Genomic DNA, 26375 nt, shown 5'->3' with positions numbered 1-26375 from the left:
AACGTACCTAACGTACAGGGACTAGCAAGAACTATTTTTGTAGGTTTTTTTCGGGGAGCTGAGGGAAGTTACCGGGGATTGAACTCAGGGGTACTTGACTACTGAGCCACATCCCCAGCCCTATTTTGCATTTTATTTAGAGACAAAGAGTCTCACTGAGTTGCTTAGCGCCTCACTTTTTGCAAAGGTTGGCTTTGAACTTACCATCCTCCTGCCTCAGCCTCCCCAACCACTGGGATTATAGGCGTGCACCACCTTGCCCAGTGCAAGAACTGTTTTGCTCAAACATTTATGGATTAATTTTGACCTGGCGTGTCAAACTATGGCCTGGAAATAAAGGCTAATATTTAGATGAGTCACCTAAAATGTCAATTTTAGACACAGAAGAGAACACTTAAGTGTTCTTAAGCTGTTGCCTCTGCAGGTTTCTCTTGTGGGATTTTAAACTGTGCTTAAAATACAGATCCTCTTTGGGAAAATTGACATCGCTGCTGAGAGTAGGATGAATTCCTGAAGAAAGAAAAGGTCTTGGTTGTTGGGGGTTGTGTGCACCTGTACCAGGTAGAGGTGTGTTTCATGTAAGTGCAGCCACTTACCAGATGGATGCTGGGGTCTGAGTGTAATTAAAACCAGGTTTAACTCACAGCAATTGCAGTGAAAAAAGGGATCTTCATGCTTTAAAAAAAAGCAGGCAGAGAACATTTTTCTTTCTTCCTAACTCATTTTTACACTTCAGTTTTTTGTTTTGTTTTATAGTGGCAGGGATTGCTTAACCACTGAGCTGTATCCCTGGCATTTTTATTTTTTGTTTTGAGACTGGATCTTGCTGAGTTGCTTAGGTCCTCACTTAGTACTTGAGCCTGACTTTAAACTTCCTGTCCTTCTGCCTCAGCCTCCCAAGTTGCTGGCATTATAGGGGTGTGCCACCACACCCTGCTTGTAGCCCAGCATGCCTAGCTGAGAAACTGTTTTTAAGTAATTATATTTATTGTCTCCTGCAGCCTTTATATTTCTTTTGTTTTGCTTTACCTGGAGAAGGAGATAAAAGGACACAAGGGGTATGAGATTGACAGGAAAGGCATTATTTGACTTTAGGTGCCAACCACCCCCAGTATACACTGGCTCTTTACTTCATCTTAGCAGAACATCTACTTTCCCTGAGTCCTCCTGAGTCAGCCATCTGCACTTGACAGTGTGAGTTCCTAGGTGGAAGTTCAGCAACTCCGTTCTTTCCCGTATTTTGCACGTGAGCTAGGAAGCACACATACACAACCTTCAGACCTGCTACAGTCCACAGTTCTGAGCTGTGATGTGCTTGCCACGTGGACACATTCTCTACTTTCTACATGTTGTTGACAACTGAGGATCCCATTAGTTTTATGGGTTAAAAATAGTACATTTGTCGAAATGTCAGGGAAGAACACATGAGTGACCAATTGGACGGCAGCAAAAAAGTACAGCGCAGGGTGATGGCTTAATTGGTACCAGGTGTAGATGGAGCAGGCACACAGATGTGTTGGGGTGCGAAGTTACCTAATTGTTTTAATGTTCACAGAGAAGTTAATTGTCAGTGTAGAGTATGCTAGCAAATTAGGTTCCCACTGTCTTAGTGTAACTGAGGATAAATGAAGTGTCACGAGTTTCCAATCTGTACCTCTGACACAAACACTTTTCCTGCGGGGAAGAGAAAGTTCCCAAGGGGAATCAGTGTGGCAGCTAAAGAAAACCATTTGAATAATGTGCATTATTTTCACATTAGGGAAACCCATCTAGCTCTGCTGTATCCATGAGTGGGTTTTCCTTTCAGATTTGCTTCTGGTGGTTTTAAGGTTTAAAACTTGTTGGCAGAAGAGTTGCTCTGAGTCCTCGAGATACATGAAGGCTGCTGTCACTAGTGTTTGGTAGCATTACAGCATTGACAGTGTAACATTTCACTAAGCCTTTCTTTCATAGTTTCTGGAGTTATTTTCCAGATTTGTTTCAGTAGTCAAGAACAGCCATTACTGTTAGATTGCTAAAGAAAGCAAAATTCCTGGAACAAGACCATAAAAGACTGGGCTTTATCCTTATTGAAGCACTGAGGGTTTTGCTATATTTATCTTGAGTGTTCAGAGCATAAAATGTGAACATCCATTTCTAAAATGGTCAACATGAGGGTAATACAAAGTCCAAATCTTAATGTTTTCTTTTTATTCTGCTGGTTACTCTCTGAAGTTCAGTAGACTTCCTCTCCTTGCATTGTAAGTTCTTAAATGGAGGTATGATTTTATAATTGTATTGGGATCTTTGGTTTTTGTTTTATCTGATAGGCTGTATTGGCCTCTTCTGCCCACTGGGTTCTAACACTGAGCCAACTGCAGGGGGAGGTTGGGTTCCCACAGTTAGGAAATTGTGCTCCAGTTTGTCTCGAGAGAGAGGATGCAGGTCCTGTTAAGGGAAAATCTTTTTCTTCTGACAAGCTCTCTGCCTCACATAGCCATTCTGCTCTGTTGGGTGGATGTGGACCCTTAAGAAGCATCTAATTATAATACCAAACAATTTACCAGTTGCCCCTGAAGGTGTTCTCTAAGATTTGATGTTCTCCAAAGAATTCTAGGTTTTCTTAAGAGGGGGAGAGGTCCTTTCTTGCTGTGGAGCATGCCTTTCCTGTCCCTTAACCTGCATCTGATCATCTCAGTTGTAGTTTCTATGTGTAAATGCAGCCAGGCTTCTTTCTTTTGCTAGTATTGAGCATTCTGGGAGGATCTTTTCTTTCCTTTTTGAGTCTTGTCAGATTTGCCTGTCCCTGTACCATTTTACTTGGCTCTACATCCTTAAGCGTGTGCAACCATAAGGTGTAGAACATCATTATGGTTTTAGAATTTAAGTTTGTTTTGAAAACACTGTGTTTTCGGATCTTGATTTGCTCAGGTTTGTAATATCTCCCCTAGGCTATATAACTCCCTATTTTGAGTTCCTATAAAAACACAGGTAAATAAGATGATTTTGTTTATTTCTTAACAAAATCTTAAAGAGAAACTTATATACAGTCTGGAAATCCCAGTGCTTGGGACATTTGTGATAGAAGTCTGCCCAGTATTTACAGTGTTTGGAAAGTCCTGGCAGATATGTAAATTTCACCAGCTGCAAGGTGAAATAAAACACTGAGTTTCTTGGCTGGGACGAGAGTCTGTCAATCAGTGTGATAACAGTGGTTCTCATGTTGATCAAAAAAGTCTTATTCATAATTAAATATTTATTTGGCAGATAAATATTTGAAAAATGAATTCCACTTGATGAATGCTATTTGGTAGATTGAAATCTTTAAAAAAAAAAAAAAAGAAATGGACTCTGGGAGGAGATATCTGCAGTGGCAAATAGGTCTGTAAAACTGTTACCTGTGGGGATTGGCAGCCTGTGGGACGGGTGCTGGGTATAGGTGGACTGCTGTGGTTCTACTGGGGTCCTTGATAGGATATAGCTTAGGTTATGAGCAGCAGGATTTTTAGGAGGAATTTTGAACTATTCTCAGTTAATTTTATTTTTATTTTGAAAAATTATTATTACTGCTAGTTAGTGGCAGAGTCTCACTGTGTTGACCAGGCTGATCAGTTCATTTTAAAGTAGGCTGTAAAATGTCCAGTTTTTATAGTTACATATTTGTATTTTTGAAGTGATAGGCATAGAACCAGATTGTTGACTGTTGGTTAGGAGTATCCGAGAAGCAGGCGTGAGACATTGTCAGAATGTTAAGCACGGCAGTTTAAAGAGCCAGTGTGGGTTTTGAGTGATTTTTACTAGGGTATAAGTGTTCTGGGTACAGAATCTGAGCTGAGAAATCTCCAGCCTGGGAGGGGTGGCACTTCGACATAATTGGACTCTGTAGGTGGTAGGAAGAGCTGCTCTAGGCAAATCACCCTGGCTTGGACATCATAGTGCTCCAGATAAAATGAGGGGGATGAAAAGTATCTCTTGAAGGTTGTTTTGGTCTCTTTCCTGGTTTGAGTCTAATTGTCTGGAATGTGTGTGACTTTTTAAGTTGCTTAAAGCAAAACAACCTCAGTTTCATTCTTTTGCAGTTTGGTCTCCTCTTAAATGTTTGTTCAGTATGTACAATAGTTAATCTATCAACACAGAATCCTAAATTTTGAAGAGGATTTTCAGTCGATATCAGGTATCGTCTCTTAATACTTGAGATTCATACAAGTGGTGTATCTTGACTGGCAAAATGGCTGTGTTCCACCCTTCAGCCAAAGAAGAAGTAGCAGATGGTGCATGAAGGAAAAATATTTTGGGTATCTTGAGACATGTAGCAATACCCACGAAGTCACTTTGGGTTTCTGGAGAACAAACGAGGGAACCACAAAGATAAGGATCCCCTAGACAGTAGTTAAGAAACCAGACGGTTGCTGTTGGCTGCCAGTGCAGCTCATTAGGCTGGAACTGTTTGCTTATATCTAGAACAACCACCAGAGCAGTGTCGGGACTGGAAAGTCGGCCAGTCACCCACAGAACTGGGTTGCAGGAAACAAAGGTTCAAGGACGTGGTGTGTTTTTGGTGGGCTGGTGCTGCACAGCAGTGGGAGCCCGGGATGCCCTGGATCTCACGCCCAGGCCTTTTCAGCCCCCACCCCTTTGCTGCCCTGTTTTGAGGCGGTCTTACAGCATCAAAGGTATGAAGAGACATCTTGTTTTGCAACTTGTTGAAGTCTGCTGGTTGAATGGGGCCAATTTTCAGATAAAGCAGGGATGCTAATTACCAGCCCAGTCCAAATTTAGAGGAACTTCAGAGCTTTTCAAAACCCATTCAGATTATAGACTTCATTTAAGCTGCTCGTGCGGAAGTTACAGTAATGACTTCTAACTTGTAGAAGCAGAGGCCTGAGAGCCTTAAAGGGCCAGCTATAGAGATGTTTCTAACACTGTGTAGCTCCTAACAGAGGTACACTTTACTTTTGACATTCCCAATTCCACTGGACGTGATTTTTAAAATAAGACGTTAAGAAACCATTTTGGAATGGTGAGTGGTTTGGATGCCTGGTGCTAATCACACAGGAGGGCTATAAAGATAGCCTTGTGGAAAGAGACTTTGAAATTGCAGTGGACCTGGATTCTTTGACATGTTTCGCTGGGTACCTGTGCAGATGGGAAGTAGAGTGAGATATGTGCCTTTCCCTTGCTGCATTTGCAGAGCCGGAGGAGACTTTGGGGCTGAAATGATTTAGAACAGAGGCAGGTGTATTTAAGCACTTCCTGGAGTTGTGTTAATTCTACCGCATCCTTTGTCAGGCGGAGGGACTGGGTTGAAGAGGTTAGTTTTTAGCAGACATTTATGAAGGTAATTAGTTCAGGGATGCAGCCAGCTCACCTTTCAGCCCCAGCCCCTGTGGTAAAGCCATTACTTTGAGCTTCTCCATATTGAATTGCCTAGTTCCCTCTACCTCCTTTTATCTGAGCCTCCTGGCATTTGTGTAGCTTCAACAGTCAGGAATAAAAGAGCTCAGCTCACTTTAGAATCAGCCCCTGAAGTGGGCCACGAGGCTTCGTGTTGCCTTGTGGTCCTCCGTTTTGATTTCCTCCTGTGTGAGGTTGAGCTGGGAGCACTCCCATGGTGGGGTCCAGGTTTTTCCCAGGGGAGATTTGAGAGCCGGCCACCTGGCTGATTGATCATACCTCTGTCTGGTGGGGATCAAAAACTCATGGCCTTAAAAAATGGACCATAAGATTTTTTGCTCCTGGTATATATTGTCACCTCAGATGTGGTCTAACCTAAAGATTTCCCCTGCCCTTTTTTATTTTAACTTGTGACACAGGAAGATAGCATAATTGTCTGTTGGCCTGGACACCTGCTTTTAGTTCTCAAACATCTTTCAGAAATTGGGGTTATCTGGGCTTTGTGAAGGGAGGTTTTTGCACAGCTCATTCACAGTCGTTCAGGGCAGTAACACATCACTGAACAAATTGCCTCCTTGCATATGCTAATCCTGCACTTAAAAGAACTCATTGTAACATGTTCTCATGCCTTAGCCCAAGGGGAGATGGGAATTGAAGGGATGTCAGATCATGTCATGTGACCCCAAAATATCTCAAATGCCTGTTTTCTTTGGGTCAACAGTTCGACTCAGCATATGCCAATGAAAGTATCCTGTGTGACTGGTGGAAGAGATTAGTCCTTGTTCCTGCTTTGTGTGTGGGAGCTGGTCTTGCTATTGAAGCGTCACAGGCTGAGATTTCTTCCCCTGTGGGACTTAAGTTTCAGGGCTTCTGGCAAGCAACACCAAATCTTATTTTCAACAATAAATTAAAAGAATTCAAAAGTTCCTTTATCGTTGCTATGGAAAATGTGATTTGCCTTTTAGGAAACCATGCTGTTAATCCCACCTGTTTTTTTTTTTGTGTCTGTTTAGAGTGGTACACAGTGACTCTTAAGAGTTATAGAATAGGCCTAGTGGAGCAATCTCAAGATTTGCTCATCGGTTCTTCATATTCTTGACAGAGTAAACACACATCCACGCACAAACAGCAAGCTCCCAATTTCTCCAGCACCAGATAGAACAGGAGCACATTTAGAGTGAGCAGAGCCTGAAGGATTCACCGGGATTTGTAAGGTTTGATACCAAAGACAGGGTCCTTTTAAGTGGGGAAAGCTCTTTGAATGTTTGCCATCAAAGTCTTCAGACAGATGACTTAAATGGAGTAAAAGGTCATATAGGTATCACCTTTCTAAAACAGTTCCCACTTCCAGGTTGGGTTTTCATGTGTACAAAGAGACCTGCAAAGAAGCCTTTGAGATATATATATATATATATATATATTTTTTTTTTTTTTTTTTTTTTTTTTTTTTTTTGTCTTGTAGAGTAATTCCCTTTTGGTCCCAGACAGTCTAAGAGGTACAGATAAACGCAGAAATGGGCCCGAATTTTCCAATGACATCAAAAAACGGAAGGTGGATGATAAGGATTCTAGCCACTATGTAAGTAAATAAAAGACTTTGAATACTATTTGTTTGCTTACTGCCTACTTTCTATGTGAATGTCTGAGTGTAATCTAAGATTTCCATTATACTTCCACATCCCTTAAGGTAAGGGTAAGTTCAGAGCTGGGCATGGTAGTACATGCCTATATCTGAGCCTCTTGGGAGACTAAAGGATCAAAAGTTTGTGATCAGCCTGGGCAACTTAATGAAACCCTGTCTCAAATTAAAAGACAAAGAAAAAAAGGCTGGGAATGTATATAGCTCGGTGGTGTTAAGGCTTACCTTGCGTGTGCCAGGCCCGGGGTTCTGTCGCCTGCATACACAAAAAAGAAAACATTAAAAAGAGGTAAACTCTTATATTGTAGAATATTCTTTTCCTTTAGGGCTGTAAATTATGCTTCTTTTGGACTTAATTTTACATTTTAAACTGTCTTAGTTATTCTTCACTTAATCTTAGCCAGAAGTTCAAGAAGTGATCTGCAAGAGGGACTTTGAAAATTTAGGTGTGGCTTTGTGGACCATAAGGCTGCACTGGGCCCTGCTTCTAGAAGGGTCTCATCTTACAATCATTGAAATCTCAGTTTTTGAATGAGGGCTTTGCATTTTCATTTTGTCTTGGACCTTGCAAATTTGGTAGCCACTTATGCACAAATAGAGTAAAAAATTTGAAGCCAGGCGAAGTGGTGCACACCTGTAACTGCAGGGGCTCAGGAGTCTGAGGTAGGAGGATTGCAAGTTCAAAGCCAGCCTCAGCAATTTAATAAGAACCTGTCTCAAAATAATAAAAAATGAAAAAGACTGGGGTTATGCCTCAGTGGTTAGCCCCTGAGTTCAATCCCTGGTACCAAAAAAAGAAAAAAAAAATTGGCAGCACAGAATATTTTTTCAAGATGCTCTTCAGCTAAGATATCTAGGATTATGTTAGGTTTAAGGTAGAGTTTATGGTCTTCTGCAGTGGGTGATCTTAGTCCATGGTAAAAACAGATGAAACATCAGAGGATCTAGTTCACACCCTGCAGATGAGATCGCTCACCCGGTTGACGGACGAGAATTCAACATAGATCCATTGAAGTCACATTCAGAGGAGAGCAAGTCAGGCCAAGTGGCCACTGGCTCTGGCCCTGGAATCATAAACATTACTGCCATGATTTAGCTTGGACTTGCCCTGTGTGTCTCCACCAGTGAGTTCTCAGGAACAATATGAGAGTAGGATCCTGAATTGGGCCACTTCCTGTCATCCCTGGAGGAAGAAGTGTCTACTGGGCAGACTGGAAGTTTAAACACTGGCCTCGACCTTCTGAGGCTTGCTCGTGCCAATAGCTAGCAACAGGTAACATTTCTTGAGCACCAATTCAAACTCGTTCCAGCTGCCCTGTGTTTTTATATGGGTTATTTCACTGGATTCTTACTGTAACCCAGTGAGTTAGCTACCATCATCTCCATTTCATACATAAAGAAACTGTGGCCTGGACCTTCAAAGTGGTTTGCCAGAGGTCCTGGCTATTGGCAGAGCCTAGAGCTAGTCTGACTCAACCAAAATTTGTGCTCTTAATCAAAATTCCTACATCCAGTCCCACGCAGGATTGGTATTTTTCCACAGTTCCTCAAATCAGACCTTTTTGTACTATGGTGTAATAATATCATAAGAACCAGAGTCATTGGTTCTCCCTGGCCCAGCCCAAGCTTTTTAATACATACCTTCTCCCCTTATCTGCTGCCCAGTGCTGATGTCCCATGTATGCATTTCCCTTTGAAAAACTAATTTCAGAGTTCCATTAGAGCGGGTGGGAAGGCTCGGGAATAGAGGGAGGTAGGACAACAGGTCCTAAAATATCCTAATTTGATCATTACACAGTGTATACATGTATTGAATCACTACACATGTACCCCTTGTAAACATGTATAATTATGTGCCAATTAGAAAAATAAATTTTTTCTTTAATGTTAAAAAGAGTAATATTTTAAGAATTTGTTTGCTACTTTTTAACCAGTTTAACCTATATACTGCACAGTTATTTTTATAATTTTTTTTTCTAAAAGGGAAACCCTTTTATTTTGTATTCTTTTGCCACACACTTAACACCATAGAACATTTGTGCCTCTCTGTAGGCTTTCCTGCAAGAAAACAAATTTTCTTTATTATTAGTTTTTCTATCTTCTTTATGAAAATATTTTTTTTAATAGACTGTTATTTTGTATTACCCCAGCTTCCTCATTGGTTGTAATTTTATGTTGTTACTGGTGAATTGCATGGTGCCTTCATAACAATGACTAAAGTACATCTTCTAACACATTATTGAAGAAAGTGAATAGGGTCTCCCACGTGCAGTTCTGGCTATGGTTGGGAAACAACATTTGAGATCTGAATTTAGAGTCGAAGACTAGCTTGGACTGTGGGTTCACGGAAGGCCATTGTGGGTAATGTTTGCACTTGTATGTATTAACATTTCTCAAATATTCTTTGTATAATCCTAATGACAGTGACATCAAAAAAAGAATTGTTTAGATCATAAATTTGGGTTCTACTTATTTTTTAAGAATTTGGACCCATCAAGAGGTCCTAATTTCTACATGCTTATTGTATTTCTCTGCACTAAAGGATATAAGGGTTTTTGAGTAAAAATAAAAAACAAGAGTTTTACAGCCTGCCCCAAACTTTGATGGAGGAGTCATCACATCATTAACTGAGCAGCTTTTCTGAATCTCTTCCAAACTCAGTACAACCCCAGAATTTCTTCTGATTAGCAAATTTTACAGTTCTATTGAAGAGTCAATAAAAATCCTACTGCAGAATGGCAATACCCTCCAAACACTGCCATCTGTATTCCTTCCATCTTTCCAAAAAGCTGATTGCTGAAGAGGTTTATTCTTGACATGAGATTGGATCTTTTTTGTTTTCTGCTGTAACTAGAAACCCCATGGAAAAATGGGTTAAGTGAATTTGTGTCTGTTATATGAATTGTCTATGAGCGCCAGATTGGCTGGCCATCTGCCTTCAAGGTGAGACGTATAAAGATAATGACATGAAATTGTGTACTTAATTTGAAAATCAAATGGAAGAAGAATGCGGATGTAAGGGTATGCAGATATCAGATTATAAGCAAGATTTTAGATCACAGAAAAGATCTAGGTATTTATTGAAAACATTTATTATGCCTTCATAGTGCACCATATTTTTGCAACTTGCCTTCTCCTGTAAGCAAATTATAATTGGAGAGCTGGTTTGCTACTGCAGCAGAATTCCTGGGAGCAGCTTTGCGTAGCTCCGGGTCAGATGAGAAGGGGAAGGTGGTATTAATGGGAAGGGTTGGCAATCTGGAAGTGAGCCCACAGGCATGTTCCATGTAGTTTTCTAGCTTGTGCGCCACCAAGAACTATAGAAAGAAATTTAACTATGTTCACATCCATTCTTAGCCTTCATGAAACAGTAAAATTTCTTTTTTTCAGGACAGCGATGGTGACAAAAGCGATGACAACTTAGTTGTGGATGTGTCCAATGAGGTAATCATTGTTTTTGTCAAAAAGTGTATCTTCAGAATAACTTGCATATTTCTATTGTGAGAAAAACCCAATAGCAAATGTATGAAATAGAACCACAGTGTCTTTTGCATTTGTATTCATTAAGAACCTAATGGTTGTATGTGGATGGAGCAATAATAGTCTTAACTGACACAAGTTATTATTCTCTTTATTAAAAACAAAAAAGTCTGGGCTGAGGGTATAGCTCCAACATTGGCCCAGCATTTGCAAGACCCTGGGTTTGATACCCAGCACCATTTGTTGCCCTGGTCATTTTGGATTTCTAAGTTGGGTGTCTGGCTCCTCTTTCCAGTGACTTCTAGGGAAAGTACTTGGTCACAGGGAGGACTTTGATAATTTTCTTTATGATAACGTTCATGGGTGTTCAGCAGACACCTTCTCATTCATTTATTATAATATCATTAGGCATGTCATGCCCTCCCCACTCCAATCAAAAGGACTTCCAGTATTCTCTTATAATTAGAGAATTAGTGTGGAAAAGTTTGTCTGCTGTAAGCTAAAACATGAAAACTTTTGGTTCTACTTATTGAGGACCCTTCTTCTCCACGAGCAAGTCCTGCCCATTCACCTCGGGAAAATGGAATCGACAAAAATCGCCTGCTGAAGAAAGATGCTTCTAGTAGCCCAGCTTCCACTGCCTCCTCGGGAAGTTCTACTTCTTTGAAATCCAAAGAAATGAGCTTGGTATGTAAAGAAAATTGGTAGCCTATTTGGCAGTGCATTTTTCTTTGTGGATCAGAGGACACTAAAAAAATTTGAAAGTCAGGGTTTTGCTGTTTGAGGGTTATATCTGTTGTTGTTTTGGTACCAGGGATTGAACCCAGGGGCTCTCAACCACTGAGCCACATCCCCAGCTCTTTTTATTTTTTATTTTGAGACAGGGTCTCACTCACTTGCTTAGGGTCATGCTAAGTTGCTGAGGCTGACCTCCAACTTGTGATCCTCCTTTCTCAGCCTCCTGAGCCTGGCTGAGCGTTATATTTTCAAGTATTAAAAAGCGAAACTCCTTCTCTTGTTTTTACGGAGTCAGTGTGTTTACTTTTTCTTCTGCAGTAGTCTCTTATGAATCGTGGTTAGAGACACAAATCTGTGAAATTCACCAGTTGGCACATAGTTCAGACCTCTTAGATCTTAGGAAGTCTTGACTTTGTTAAGCTGTGCACTTACTGGGGGAGATTGTCCCATCATGTTGGGGCTTGCTGGGAGCATGCCCGATATTAGAGAGCTCATTAGAACAGTGATGTACTCAAGGAGGCCTAGAAAAAACTGGTGGTGTTGGGGTGCATCAAAGCCCATCTGTGTGGTAGTGTATTCTTTCAACAAATGTTGTAAAGCTTGTCATCTCTTCATTCATAAGGGTCCCTTACCACCCTATTTAATCCTTACACAGTCCCCCAGTTGTTACCCCATGTCACCTACAGGAAGGAAAGCTGATGAATTTGCTGCACCACACAGCCTTCCAGGTGCAAGACAGAGTGCTGGGGTCCCTTGCTGGCCCATGATCTTTGCCCTGGGGGTCCTAAAAAGTTGAGAGGCAGAAGACACTGTCCTGCCACCCTGTTGTTGTTTTGCCTCCGGTAGTGCTGATAGCAGGCTGGTGTTAAGTCTCCCGTGCCTGTACTGGTGGGTCCACATGCATTATGTAGGTAGGTGGGTGGCAAAACCTACCCCCAAAGGTATTCTTAGATGAAGCTTGTTCTGGGGCTTTTGCCTCTGGAATGCTGGTTTGCTTGTCACGTAACTGATGGTCTCGCTGTCTTTCGTCATTAGTCTCAATTCTGCGGCTATCCAAAGGCAGGATTAGAGAAAGGAGCTTCCCTTAGATGTTCCTGTGGCTGGAGCCCACGTTTCCAAGGGACTGGGAGTTATTCTCTGGGTGGTCATCATTTTGACTTGGCAAAGAGCCTGAGTCCACAAGCCCGATGGAAAATTCTTTTCAAAATAAAATCTGCGGAGGAAGAAGTGTGATCATGTTCTCTGTCTCTAGCTCGAGTTTTAATTCTGGCAGGAAGAGGAAAGGTCAACATTTCTCGCTCACAAGTTAATGCTGTCAACATTGTGTGGATTTATGAAAATTGGCTGAGGGAGTAGCTAGAAGGTGCCCAGTGTCCCAGCTGCTGTTGTGATAAATTGTGTAATATGGCTTGGATTAAAAATAATACTCATTTAATTTGTTTAATGATACCAGCATGAAAAAGCCAGCACGCCCGTTCTGAAATCCAGCACGCCGACTCCTCGGAGCGACATGCCAACGCCGGGCACCAGCGCCACTCCAGGACTCCGTCCAGGCCTGGGCAAGCCTCCAGCCATGGAGCCCCTCGTCAACCAAGCGGGTAGAGCATCGCCTCTTATTATGCTGCGTTGTGTTCCTCCCTCTCCCAGCTCAGTAAATTGTCTGTTAATCTAGTGACGTGATTTCCCCATGCATATGAAATGCCCTTGCCACCACCCTCCTTCCTGTCTCTGAAAAAGGCACGGTAAGAAGCAGATGTTTGTCCTTGGGTCTCAGCAGCTGCACCCTGTTTGGTCTCCAACTGTTTACATTCAACTTTTCTTTTATTTCCAAATAATCCAAATCCTAGGGACTTCAGTCAAGTTTCCGATAATTATTCTGTACATAAGCTTCTGACCAAACTATCATTGTGTGTCTGACTTCGCTAATATTGACCGAAACGTCCAGTTTTGAGGCTAGAGCGAGCTTCTTGCTGACTGTGGTTGGCTGGTTTTCTGTTAGCCCACCCCCCAAGAATCAGTAGAAATCAGGAGGGTTCCGCTGAGTCTCCAGCCCATGAGTAAACTCATAACTCTCCTCTCTGGGCAAGGAAAAAAGTAACAACCTGAGTCCAACAGAAAGTAAGCACCAGAATATTCCTCCTAAATCCATGCTTTGGTTTACGTGAATCTAGGATTTGGTTTTCATTTGGAATTGGTACCAGGGAATGGAAAATTCGGACTGAAGGAGAAATCTTGGATTTTATCAAGAAAATCTTCTTTTGAGATTAAGTCAGGTAAACACTTAGTGTCTGTGCCTTGGTTTGCTCTCTGAATTGGGTACGATGATGCTGATTAATTCCCCTGGTGTCCCAGCACTGCCACATATACCAATGAGAAAATCTGTGGGTTTTGCTTCTGGGGTCCTTCCTGTCCTGGAGATTAAATTAGCTCTGGGGAGGATTGGATCCAGTGTATAAATTAGAGGTAATCTCCCTGCTGCCCGGGAAGCCTCTTTTCCTCCCTCCCCATGACAAATGACACTAACAGATGACTCTGGAATTACTGGTCAGGCTTGACTGGAGTGGGCAGTCGAGTGACATGCGGCTTGTGTTTCCTTTCAGCCGCCGGTTTGAGGACGCCCCTGGCAGTGCCTGGCCCGTACCCTGCTCCCTTTGGGATGGTCCCCCACGCCGGCATGAACGGCGAGCTGACCAGCCCCAGCGCCGCTTACGCCAGTTTACACAGCATGTCACCCCAGATGAGCGCTGCTGCTGCGGCTGCGGTGGTGGCCTACGGGCGCTCCCCAATGGTAGGCCACTGCTGGTGGGCTTTGCTTGGGTGGGAAAAGCCACATGCTTCACTGAGTGCTGTCAGCCCCGGGGGCACACAGGCCTCCCCAGGCTATGGGGGCAGGAACAGCCGGCCCCACACACCTCCAACACAAAGACGCCAGTGTTCCCACTGCACCCTTGCCCTCCTCTTGTCAGCCTTCATCAAAATGCTGGTTCATTAAGTGAGGCCCAAACGCTTTTTGTTTTACTGTTTTTGTCCATGAAAAAAGGCAGTGTTTAGAAGCTCCTTCAGTGGTCCTGGGGACATCTGGTTTTCTCCCACCAAAGTAGATTTTTTTATTTAAAGGCGATGAAATGACTCTAGTGGCTCACAGAAGCCTTTTCATTCATTTTCTTAAGTTTTTCTTTTCTTCACTCTCTCTTTCTCTCTCTATTTAAACCTTAGGGGGGAAAAAAAAAACATTTGAGAAGTCATAGCATTCTCTTTCCATGTCTATATATTCTTTACACCCAATAGCGTGGCTCATATCTTACAAGTGATTTGTGTATAACAAGTAGAAAGACAGACCGTAAACCTGCGAGGCTGGGCTGTCGGTTTCTTCTTGCCCTACCTTCTGCTACTATGCAAATAGCCCCATTTTGACTGAGAAGATAAACAGCTGCATTTGAAGAGTGAAATTGACTGTTGTCACTGATTGCAACAGGAAAGGGTGTATAATATTAGGTATCAAACAGAAGCTCTGTGGCTATTTTAAAATACCGCCATCACATACCTCTCTCTCTTTTCCCCTCTTGAAAATAACATAACACCCTATGATTGGGGGAGATGTTAAAGTCATTGTTTTTTCCTTCTGTTGTGCTTGTCGAAATGGATGTGCAGTGGAGGGCAAGAGTTCAAAGATGGGCAGCAAAGGGACTAGATGCTGCCATTAAGGTAGACAGAAATAGGGAATCCATGCATGAACTTAGATGAGTGGTGCACAACTGAGGAGTTTTGCCCCCTGGAGACATTTTGATGATCACAACTGGGGAGACGCTATTGCCACTTGAAAATAAAGGCCTCCCTGCAATGGCCAGGACACCTTTCAACAAGGAAAAGAACTATCTGGCCTGAAGCATCAGCAGTGTGAAGGTTATCAGCATTGCTCTCTCTGCACCTGATTAGGGAAAGATCAAGTCTATGGGGAAGGATTTACCATCTGAAGCTGGTTCACATTGCACAAGTAGATCGCACCCCTGTTCCACCTTCCAAAAGGAAGTGTGTCTTGTGGTGTCTAGAGGTGATTATGTTACTTAATTACATTAGACTTTTTCTTAAAAAAAAAAAAATGCTAGCCCTGGTATTGCTCCCACTTATATTGCTCTGGGGATACACTAGTTTCTAATGGAAAGTCAGTGCTGAGAAAGTGCCTACCTTGCATAAATGAGTCTGCCATGCCTTATTTTTATTTGCAGGTTGGTTTTGATCCTCCTCCCCACATGAGAGTACCTACTATCCCTCCGAACCTGGCAGGAATCCCTGGGGGAAAACCGTAAGTACCTCTGTGCCTCGGTTTTGGTTTGCTTCACAGGCGGTTCCCCAGCCACAGTGTCAGCAGACTGGGATTCCAAAGGGAGTACAGGCCTGGGTGTTTCCAAGGAGACTTCTGGTGTCTTTGCCCAAGAAGTGTTAACACTTTCTATAAATAGGCAACTTGTAGGTGTCATGCCTTCTCCCTGTGGGTGAGCTCATACACTTAGTTATTTCTGGAGGGAAGCTGTTGGAGACGAGGGCAAAGTGGGAGGATAGAGCTGGAGGTGGTTAGCCCACCTTGCTTGACCTGTCTTCAGAAAACTGCTCGGCTTTGCCGCTTGGTTGGAAGGTGGCTGCTGGATTTTCACTGGCGCTGTGTGTGGGTAGTAAGTTGTTACGAACTCTTAACCTCAGAGATTTGAAGTGTGTTCTTTCTGTACCCAGCTCAGTGCCTCCTTTTCCTTATTTTGCTGGAACTGAGATATTTGAAGGGTAGGTCCTGTGGGAGGCCAACATCCCAGGTGGAACCCCAGTTACAGTTGCTTTTTGTGTTTTTCCCCCCAATTACAGTTCTGAGGAGTGATTTACTCTCAGACTTGGACTTACAAAAAGCAAAGCGGCTTTATGGGGAAGCAAGACAGAGGTTAAGTGGCACAAAAGCACTCAGAATTTGGAAAAACTTGGGTATTCTTTCTGGATCACTTTTTAAAAAATCACTTGCTTTCCATGTTAAATTGTCAGAATGACACAGTAAAAGCAGAACAAGGGGAATCTGCTTCCCTAAAAAGCAGGTGAGAGGCCAAGAAATTTTATGTTTCCTCAGGTTGGTGGTTTCTTTGTATCAAGGCTCCAAACAAAATCACACAAGGCTGAATGGACAGTTGAGAATGGTGCTGCTGTGACATGCAAGTGACACAATGAAGAAAGCAGCCACGTTGACGGGAGGGGGGGGGTTATTCAAGGTCTGATTTGAAAGAATTTCTGAAATTCTCAAGTTTTATACAAAATGGAGTTGAAATAATGGAGGGGGGAATCAGTCTATAATTTCAGCAAATATGCTGCCTTTTCTTGTGATAGCAATGGCAGACGACCTTGTGAAATGTTGTCTTTCCAAATATAAGAGGTACTGTGGTCGAGTCTCAGACCATAGGTTGGTCTTTGTCACACACACACCCCCTCCCCCGGCACCGTGGCTGCTTTCTTCATTGTGTCACTTGCATGTCACAGCAGCACCATTCTCAACTGTCCATTCAGCCTTGTGTGATTTGTTTGGAGCCTTGATACAAAGAAACCACCAACCTGAGGAAACATAAAATTTCTTGGCCTCTCACCTGCTTTTTAGGGAAGCAGATTCCCCTTGTTCTGCTTTTACTGTGTCATTCTGACAATTTAACAGAGATTTGATTCATGAGGAAACAAGGCTTTGTCTACACTAGGAATTAGTACAGATGTTGAGAATTTAAGATGGCCTGGAGGTCCCGCCAGGGCAGGGTGGGTGGGAGAGAGACAGTGTTGCTGAATGCTCACTTAGGTGGTCCATCTCTTCCGGGACAACACCCATCAACTGCCATGATGTGTGTTTTCTTGGGAATGCTCACTGCTTCCAGCCTGGGAGGCCCTTGGGGGCAATTGTGGGTACTTTTCCCCTATATTTACAACATTGTAGCTGTTGGTATCCAAATGGATTGGTCAGTGGATGAAGGGCAGACTGGTAATACCATCTTAAGAAGCCATGATAATGTTAACTGGTGAGTCTTTGGGAGAGGATTAGTAGGCAAAAAAGGCCAACATTGGATAAGCCTTAGAGAAAGCCAGCTTCACGAGTTAGGGGAGTATGGGGGATTGTCCAGCTGCCAAGACCCTATCTTAAAAGTGATATGAGGGGGCTGGGGTTGTGGCTCAGTGGCAGAGTGCTTGCCTCGCATATGTGAGGCAGTAGGTTCGATTCTCAGCACCACATTAAAAAATAAACAAAATAAAGTTCTTGTGTTCATCTACAACTAAAAATATTTTTTAAAAAATGAAGAAGAAGAAAGTGATGAGGGCATTTGGGGCTGGGAAGCAGAACTGTGAGTTTCAGTGCTGGTTAGAAGGCTGGCATTCAGGGTATGCTCAATTTAGACTCTGTTCCTTATAGAGGTGTGGGGTGGGGGAGGAGAGATTTGATGCAAAAGACAGTGATATGCCAATTAGAGCCAACTGGTTCGTCCTTGGCTGTGTGCACCTTACCTTTCTCAGAGCTGTGTGAATGAGGATTACAGCGTGCCTGTAGACATGAACAGGGACACAGTGGCAAAGTGGTGAGACTCATATATAAAGGTGCTTTTCTTGTCTTGGTCAAAATGACCTTTGGTCTCTGGATCTGTGCCTCCTGTTGTCTCTCAAACAGTCAATGTATTTTTTAAGATTCTCTTGATATTTGAGGTGAGCCATACTATGTGAGGAAGACGGAATTAATTAATAACAGAGGGTTAAGTGAATTTCCCCATTGCCAGGATCTGGGCTATACAGTCTTATTGCCAATATTAATCCATTAATTAGTATGGGAGGACTTGCTGTTTTTAATCATCTAGTAAAGTAATGTTGCCTCACAGTATTTCCCAAACCATTTATAGTGACAGCCTGGTATTTTCCCAGCATATCAAAGATTGATAGGTTTGAAACATATAATAAGAAAAAACAGGGGGGAAAGCCACGAAATCCAAGTTGTGTCAACAGTCATAAATGCCTGGCACGTTGCTGTGTGAAGGTCTCTAGATGCTTGCCCTCCATGACTGTGCTCATCCATTACAGGCCGTGGCTAATGTTTGCAGACAAATGTATGGTCTACTTAGAGAAATGGGGACAAACCAATATGCCCAGGGTGGGGTGTATGAACAAGGTGTTAAAGGTTATGTAAATAATTCTCTGGGAAATGCCAGTTCATTAGATGTTTGGGTAGGGCAGCTGGAAGACATGATGGCTGTTCATGGACTCTGTTTATGACCTGAGGGTCAGGTGTGGTGCATACCCTGGGCATGCTCCTCTGGCTTTGGGGCTTGATGATGTAGTCACTAAAAGAGCAGCAAATACTGTAGTTAAACTTATGACTAGTGCTGTGGAGGCAGAGCAGTAGGTGATAGACAAGCATGTCAAGAAGTGACCAAAGTTAAGATGGGGAAGCCTTCCTTGGGGTCAGGCACATTCGTGAAGCTGAAGCCTGTGAAGGAAAGAATGGGTCTGGGAGGCCGAGGGCAGGGGCTGCATGCCATGCACGGAGAGAGCTTGAAGGATTCATGTGCAGATGGACGAGTGCCTCCAAGAGTATTATGGCTGACAGTTCAGTTGAGGCTGGAGGGACCTTCAAGTCTCATTATTATGAATATGCATCTGTGGTTCAAGTCTGCTATGATGGCATTACCACATGACTGCATGCCTCTGACCCGCGTGCCTCTGTGCATGCCCAGGGACAGGGATCCACTGCTGTCCAAAGCAGTGTACTTTCTGTGGCTCTGTGAAAACTCTTTTCACCCTTGAGCAGAATGGGTTTCCCTGGAACATTGACCCATCTGTGTTTGCCTTTCTAACCCTCATACCTTAAATGGACTGCTAATCTGTCCTCCCGCTTTTAGGGAACTGAACCCAGGAGTGTTCTACCACTTAGCCACACCTCCAGTTTTGAGCCTGGCCTTGAACTTTGAATCCTGCTGCCTGAGTTGCTATAGGCATGCACAGGGTACCCAGCTTCCATCCTCCTTTCTTTGTTCAGATATTTGGAGACCTCTGTTTCACCATGAGGCTTCTCTTCTGGCTGATTTTGCCCATTGCTTCAGCCCTGTCGTGCAGGATGTGATTTCAAGTTCCTGCATCATCTGCCCACTGAATTCTAGACCATCACCTCCCTCCCATTCATGCTTCTACAGATTTTATTTAGACCTAGTCACAGGCAGAAGGGACTCTGGTAGGAGCTCACGGTCTGGGAATGGTGTCTAGGGGAAGAAACATTTCTCACCTGCCTTCTTAAAGTTTCTAACAGGTATAGGAATGAAAATCACATAAGGCAGGTTAACGGGGGAAAGCACACAAGTTTTATTAAAATTTTACATGTATATGGGAATCCGTACAAAAAAGAAAGAGGTCAAGAGGGAACCAAAGCAGGCAGCTCAGATACCTTTTATATAAAGGAGTGATAAATTTGTGAAGTAATGACAAGAGAAAGGGGTTTGGACTGGAGGTAGTCAATTGGGGGATAGTGACTGAGACAGAAACTGGAAAAACTAAGGGAAGGTGAGAGTTATGTTGATAGGTTTGTTTGTACACATTCATTTCAACGCCCATTCCCTGACTGGCAATAAGAGACAAAAAGACGTATCATGAGAAGTTTTAGGACCTGTTTTTTAATTTTTAATTGTTTTGCTACTGGGAGTTAAACCCAGGGGTGCTTTACTACTGAGCTGCATCCTTAGCCCTTTTTGTTTGTTTGTTTTAGTTTTTGATGGACCTTTATTTTATTTTTTTGTATGTGGTACTGAGAATTGAACCTAATGTCTCATGCATACTAGGCAGGCACTCTACCACTAAGCCACTACCCCAGCCCCACCTTTTTATTTTTTGAGACCGGGTTTTTGAGACAAGTTGCTGAGGCTGGCCTTGTATTTGCAATACTTCTGTCTCAGCCTCTCAAATAGCTGGTGCACAGATGTCCACCACTATGCCTGGGAGGGACCCATTTTTATGCAGATGGGGAGGTTAGAAGGTCTTTCCTGTATCTCCCTTTGCTCTCTTGCCTTCAGCTCAAAGTACCATGTCAAAGTGGCATATTTGGGAGTGGCATATTCAGGGGGATGGCATTAATCAAATAATCTCAAAAACTAATATAGAACCGTAGTGTATGTAAGAATTATGGCAGAGGGGCACTATTGAATGGAAGTGTAAGGTAGAGGGTAGAGGGGCTGATCCCACTGAAGAGGAATTCTCTGCAGAATTGTGTCCAGAGCTCCATGCACCTAGTAGGGGCAGGAAGTGAACCTCTGCAGGGAGGCACCAGCTGATGCAAAGGCCTTTTAGCCTCACCCTGTTCCGTACTGGCTTCTGGTGTAGAAATGACCTGAGGTCTCAGTAGAGCTTCCCAACCACCCTGGTTGTTTTCCATCCCTCATACTCACACCAATGTTTCCCAACGGCTCTTTATTAAGGCATTGTCCCCTTCTCTCTGACATTCAGGCCCAAGCTTCAGCCTTAGATCCTTACTTAATTCATTTATTTTTTACCCAGTCTTATTTTGTCAACAAGAACCTGGGTGAGTTTTGTGTTCTCTCTCCTCACCCTAATCAAATCCCTGTTAGGTTATTGTTATTAGAAACCACTTATCGGGAGCCAGATATGGCGTCTTTCTCTAGTAATCCTAGTGACTCGGGAGACTGAGGCAGGAGGATCACAAGCTCTAGGCCAGCCTGGGCAATTTCAGACCCTGCCTCAAAGTAGAAAATTGAAAATAGGACCAGGGAGATAGCTCAGTGATAGAGCACCCCTGGGTTTAAGAAAAGAAAGCACTTATCTGATAGGTTTTCTGTTTATCTTATCCCATCCTGTCTTAATCAGAGATGCGATCTTGCAGTGATGTCTGGGCTGGACCCAGTGAGCTCCCAAGCTGAAGTGATCTTCCCATTTTAGCTTCTCAAGTAGCTGGGATTTCAGGGGTACCCCACTGCACCTGAGTTAGGTCCCTTTTTTGTGCAGAGATCTTTCATTGTTGACTAATAAGTGATGTGACATGTGATGTTCCAGGACCCACTGGTGATATGGCCCCAGCCTGCTTTTCTATCCTCATGTTCTATCTTTTATTTTGTGTTAATCAAATGCCTCTTCTGCTAGAAGCACCTTCCCTTCTTATTTATTTTTTAAATTTATTTATTTATTTTTGTATTTCTGGGGATTGAACCTAGGGCCTTGCACATATTAGGCAAGCACTCTGCCACTGAGTTTATTTATTATTTGTTTGTTTGTTTATTTATTTATATCCTCCCTTCCCGTCTCACAGTCTTCACTTCATATTTGAGTTAGTCAGCTTTCTGTTAATGTAACAAAATGCCTGAGGTAATCTACTTAAAAGGAGGAAAGATTTATTTTAACTGACAATTTCAGAGGTTTTTCGTCCATGATGGGTTGACCCAGTTGCTTTGGGCCTATGGTGAGATAGCACATTATGGTGGGGAGTGTGTGGAAGAGTGAAGCTGCTCTCTTCATGCTGTCCAGGAAGCAAAGAGGGACAGGAAGTGGGTGGTGGTTTCAATACCTCTCCAGGGCACACTCTCTTAGTGACCTAACTTACTTCCTCTAGGTCCCATCTCCTAAAGGTTCTACCAGCTCCTATTAGCACCACAGTCTGGTGACCAAGCCTTTAGTATATGGGACTTTATCCACACCATAGCACTGTTTGAGTATTTTCAGTCCTTCAAAGACACTTTAGTTGCTTCCTTCTTCATGAAGTGTTTGTGGATGCCTTCCCATCCATGATGTCTCTCTAGTAGCACTTAGTAATTGACGTCTTTAGACACTCACACTTGGACCTTGGGTTATAATCACATGTACATTTCCATCTGCTTTGTCCTGGTAGATTTGAAGTTCCTGAAGTTTCCTTTTCCCCTCCAGCAGAGATACCCAGTTAACAAATGTTAGTTGCATTTAGTTGGTGGTAGGTGAGTCCAGAACGGGGTGAGACTGTGTGATTCATTCTTTTTGAAAGAAGACTCATATTTTTTTGCACTTTGGAAATAAGTAGTGTTGATTATTATAATAGATCACCCAAACTTTGTTTTTAAACCCTCAAGGCTAGAATTAATTGGTATTGTTCAGTCAGCTTAACTTGAATTCATTTTTAGTTTTAGGAAATTTATTCCCCTGAGCTCTAGTGGGGAAATTTGAAAGTTAAGGTAGACTTTTTTTTTTTTTTTCCTGACCCGATAGCATTACTTTTTTCCCTCCAGATACCTGGGGGCCAAACTCTCCCAGCCTCGTATACTAGCACCTTGAGGTCAGTAATAACTCACACTAATAACAGCTTGGCTTCAGATTCTAGGTTAGTTCCAGGTCCCTTCACCCTATGTTTTAATACCAGACATGTAATTCAGAAATCTTCTACCCACTTGTTTAGTGCTTAAATAAACCTTTAAAATACCTTTTAGGATTTGGAGCCTAAAGGGAAAAGAAAGTCATATCTGCTTTTGGGGTAAAATTGCTTGTTAGGAAAACATGTTTTGCAGCAGTGGCTGGAGACCATCCCTCGACTTCTAGCCAAGGAGACAGCTCTGTGGCCAGGAGCTTTTCCCCACACCCGCTGTTTTTCTGTTCCTGATTTTTCTTCTGGTTCCTCTGTTGACCAGTCTCAATTCCACAGCTGTCTTATTTAGTGGACTTGAAAATCCAATTCTCTTTACACTATGCATGATTATATCAGGGTTCTTTGGAGAAACAAAACCAATGTGATAGCTAAACCGAAATTTATTAGGAGGAATTGGCTCACATGATGATGGAGACTGAGAAATCTCATAATCTGCTATCTGCAGGCAAGAGGTTCAGAAAAGCTAGCAGTGCACTTCCACTCCAAGTCTGAAGGCCCGAGAACCAGGGGACAATACCCTTACTTTAGAGATTACTTTTTATTCTATTCAGGCCCTCAGCAGATTGGATGATGCCCAGTGAGGCCCACCTGCATTGAAAGGGTGGGTCTTTTTTACCCTCTACCACCTAGAATGCTGATCTCTTCAAGGAGCATCCTTCTAGACACCTAGAAGTATTTTGCCAGCCATCTGGGCCTCTGCTGGTCTGGTCAAACTGACACATAGAATAAAAAGTCTCCCATCTGAATGCTTTGAAGTCCTGTACTTGTAATTATATAATTTTCAACAATTTCTGAAGGAACCAGGTAACCCCAGCTCTCAAAGTCTCCTGGGGCCCAGGTCTCTGGACTCTGAGCTCCATAATGAACCATACTGATCATGGTGACTTGCCTGGCCATGTTCCTCTGTCCTGATAGGCTCCACATTATCCCTCTCGAGGGATAAATCATAGTTAGTGTTGCTGTAGACGTCAAGTTCAAGTTTAGGTGCTCCACTTGTAGGTTGGTTGTGCCACCTAGTAGCTACATGGTTGTAAGTGTGTTAGCTTCTCTTGAGCCACTTCTTCCATCTCTAAGTAATGAGGGCCAATAAACTATCTTTTTGTTATAGAAACTAAAGATTGAATATTTATTGTATTTTATAATTCTCTTGAAGTACATTCCAATGTAGCTTCATTTACTCCACATCTTAGCAGACCTGTTCATAGACTGTTTTGTCAGGACACGTTTGTATATAGATAGGGAAAATGAGGTCCAAATAAATGAAACTTGGTTTCCACTTTTTTGGGCAGGATACTGGGGCGTGATCACAGAGGTGCTTTTCCACTGAGCTACTTTCCCAGCCCTTTTAAAATTTTTGAGACAGGCTCTCACTAAGTTGCTTAGGGCCTTGCTAAGTTTGCAAGGCTGACCTCAAGCTTATGAACTGTCTCAGCCTTTCAGATTGCTAGGATTACACGCCTGGTTTCCCCCCATCTTTCTAATGACTAAACCGAGCTGTGTCTCCTTACCTCTTGGACACTGGTGTCTGAATTGTGCTTCCAATGCTGAGACCCAGAATGGAGCCAGTCCCCAGTGCACTGTGGTTGTCTCTGCCTGGCTTGCTTTGTGAGCATCCAGCATCTACCAGATTTAGCTCTCCTTCAACCATGGCTGCCTCAGTGTCTTATCATGGTTGACATTCTCTCTCCAGGGACTGCCTTATCCCTGGGATGGTTGATACCAACTCTTAGTCACATTTGGGATGAATGCTAGATATTCCTTGGAAGTTGGCTGGCATGACCCAGATGGTTAGAATACAGTTGCCTACCTTCTCATTTTAGCTTATTTTTCTCACCAGAGCCACCTTTCTTTCATGTCTCAGTATATAAGTGACCAGGTAGCAGTCAATGACTTGTGGTGTTCTGATTCATTGTTGGAGCACCAGCTGTGTATGTGCTGGTGAAGTCATTCCTGAAGAACTCTGGAATAAGGAGGACAGCAATGTCTAGTTTGATAAATGCTATAGTAGAAACTCATAGGGAAAGCCAGGACCGTGGAGAAGAACTACTCTGCCTGGGGAGGTACTGGCAGGAAGAGGGAGGGAGGAAGTGACATGTACCCAGGAGGGAGGTAGTGTTGCTCTAGGCAGGAGGGAACAGTCTGTATACACCTTGGGGAAGTGACATGTGATATTTTATGGGAATGGCCTGCTGTCTCACATGGCTTGAAGTTTAGGGTCACATCAAGTAAGACTTGCTGTAAAGGGCCTCATGAGCTTTAAAAAGCTTGAAGGTCGAGTGGAGGTTTTTGACATGATCGGATTTTTGAGACTTGTTAATACAGCAGGAAATTTCACATCAGCAGTGCCGAGTCCCCAAGCACCAGGGGCTTGGCCACAGTCCTCATCTCTTGGGGTCCGTGCCTCTTCATTACTGTTTACTGGACTCTGCCACTGCAGTTCTATCTATTTCTAACAAACTGACAACTCTGTAAACACCTGTTTTCTTTTGGCTGCAGAACACAGCATTGTTTTATTAACAGGAGCCAGTCTGCCCAGGAAAAACAGCCTGCTTCCTTCAAACTCAGTCTTGTTTTCCAGCTCACCACTGCTGTGAGGAATCCCAGAGGGGGCTCCTTCCTTTGAGTTCCTTCACCTGTGCTACGTGCCCAGTAAATGAAAAGTCCCTTGCTCCAAATGAGTTTTTCTTTTGTGTGTGTAGTGGGGGAAGGCACTGGGAATTGAACCTAGGGGTGCTCTGCCACTGAGCTACACTCTCAACCCCTTTTTGAGACAAGGTCTCAAGTGATTGCCAGGCTGGCTGAGAACTTTGGCTACTCTTGTCTCAGCCTCCTGTGTTGCTGGGATGGCAGGTGTGCACACCGTGCCCAGCCCTTCTTCTTGAGTTCCACCACCAGAGTTCAGAATGAGAAGTGAGCCTGATCTGCTGGTGCTGGGGTCAGAAGGTGGAGCAGGGCCAGACTCAGTTGTGAGGCTGTCTTAGGAGTGGGCTGCTGACCTCGCCAAGGATCCAGGGACTCCATCTTTCTGCCCCACAGCTTGCCACACACCTATCCAAACAACCTCATCCCAAAGTTTTCACATAACTTTGCCAAGTGTCGTCTCTCCTGTGCTCATTTTCTTTAATTTTTTTTGATTTTCCTGTCCCTTCATCTGCTTTCCCGATTCCCACTCTGCATCTTCCTCCCCTTTAGCACCCTGATGCTCACATTTGCCCACTGGCGGACATTTGCCTTGATTCAACACAGCCCACTTTCCTTTTGTTAAAGTCATGGTTTAGTAATGATGCTGCATGTGTCCAGTGCTCTGTTACGTGTTTCACAGATGGCATCTCTTTTAATCCTTTTAATAACTTTATACTTTACTATAAGGCAACTCTTACATTTTATTATTCCTGTGTTATAGATCAGGAAACGGACACACGTTCTGCAGGCTATCCAGGTAGTAAATCCACAGTTGGTGCTTTCGGGGACCCAGAGCTCTGCATGTGAGGTCCACTGAATGCCAAAGGCTAGGCTGTCAACTTGGCTGTGGACCTAATCTAATGGTTGATAGGTTAGGGGCCTTTTCTCCTCTTTGTCTTGAATAAATAAACGAATCTAAATTTTAAGAATTGAGATACGATGTGTGTATCATGTATGTATAGCTCAGCTGCTTTTAACTAAGGGCTCCCACCCATGGAACCAGCCCTGGATCAGGGGTCCTAAAGCCTTCATGTTTCCCTTCATGTCACCAACAGTAACCCCCACCCTGACCTTCAGTAT

At 43.2% G+C, this 26375-nt stretch overlaps 1 protein-coding gene across 8 annotated transcripts in view; it reads left to right on the top strand.

Moving 5' to 3' along the window:
- TLE1 (TLE family member 1, transcriptional corepressor) overlaps window positions 1–26375 on the top strand; it is a 91986-nt gene that overhangs the window by 51915 nt on the left and 13696 nt on the right. For 4 of the 8 annotated variants that reach the window (XM_081278495.1, XM_081278494.1, XM_081278493.1 and 1 more), the window contains exons 9-15: window positions 6836–6952; window positions 10403–10456; window positions 11027–11179; window positions 12684–12828; window positions 13402–13503; window positions 13831–14018; window positions 15457–15533. In XM_081278495.1, coding sequence (XP_081134621.1) covers window positions 6836–6952; window positions 10403–10456; window positions 11027–11179; window positions 12684–12828; window positions 13402–13503; window positions 13831–14018; window positions 15457–15533 — 836 coding nt within the window. The remainder of the gene's footprint in view (window positions 1–6835; window positions 6953–10402; window positions 10457–11026; window positions 11180–12683; window positions 12829–13401; window positions 13504–13830; window positions 14019–15456; window positions 15534–26375) is intronic. The other 4 variants (XM_081278499.1, XM_081278498.1, XM_081278496.1 and 1 more) reach the window with 2 other exon arrangements.

The sequence above is a fragment of the Spermophilus citellus genome (assembly GCF_964194105.1).
Source record: "Spermophilus citellus genome assembly, chromosome: 2".
NCBI classification, from domain to species: Eukaryota; Metazoa; Chordata; class Mammalia; order Rodentia; family Sciuridae; genus Spermophilus; species Spermophilus citellus.
Note: the sequence above shows the minus strand (reverse complement) of the source record. Positions and strands in the feature narration are given on the sequence as shown.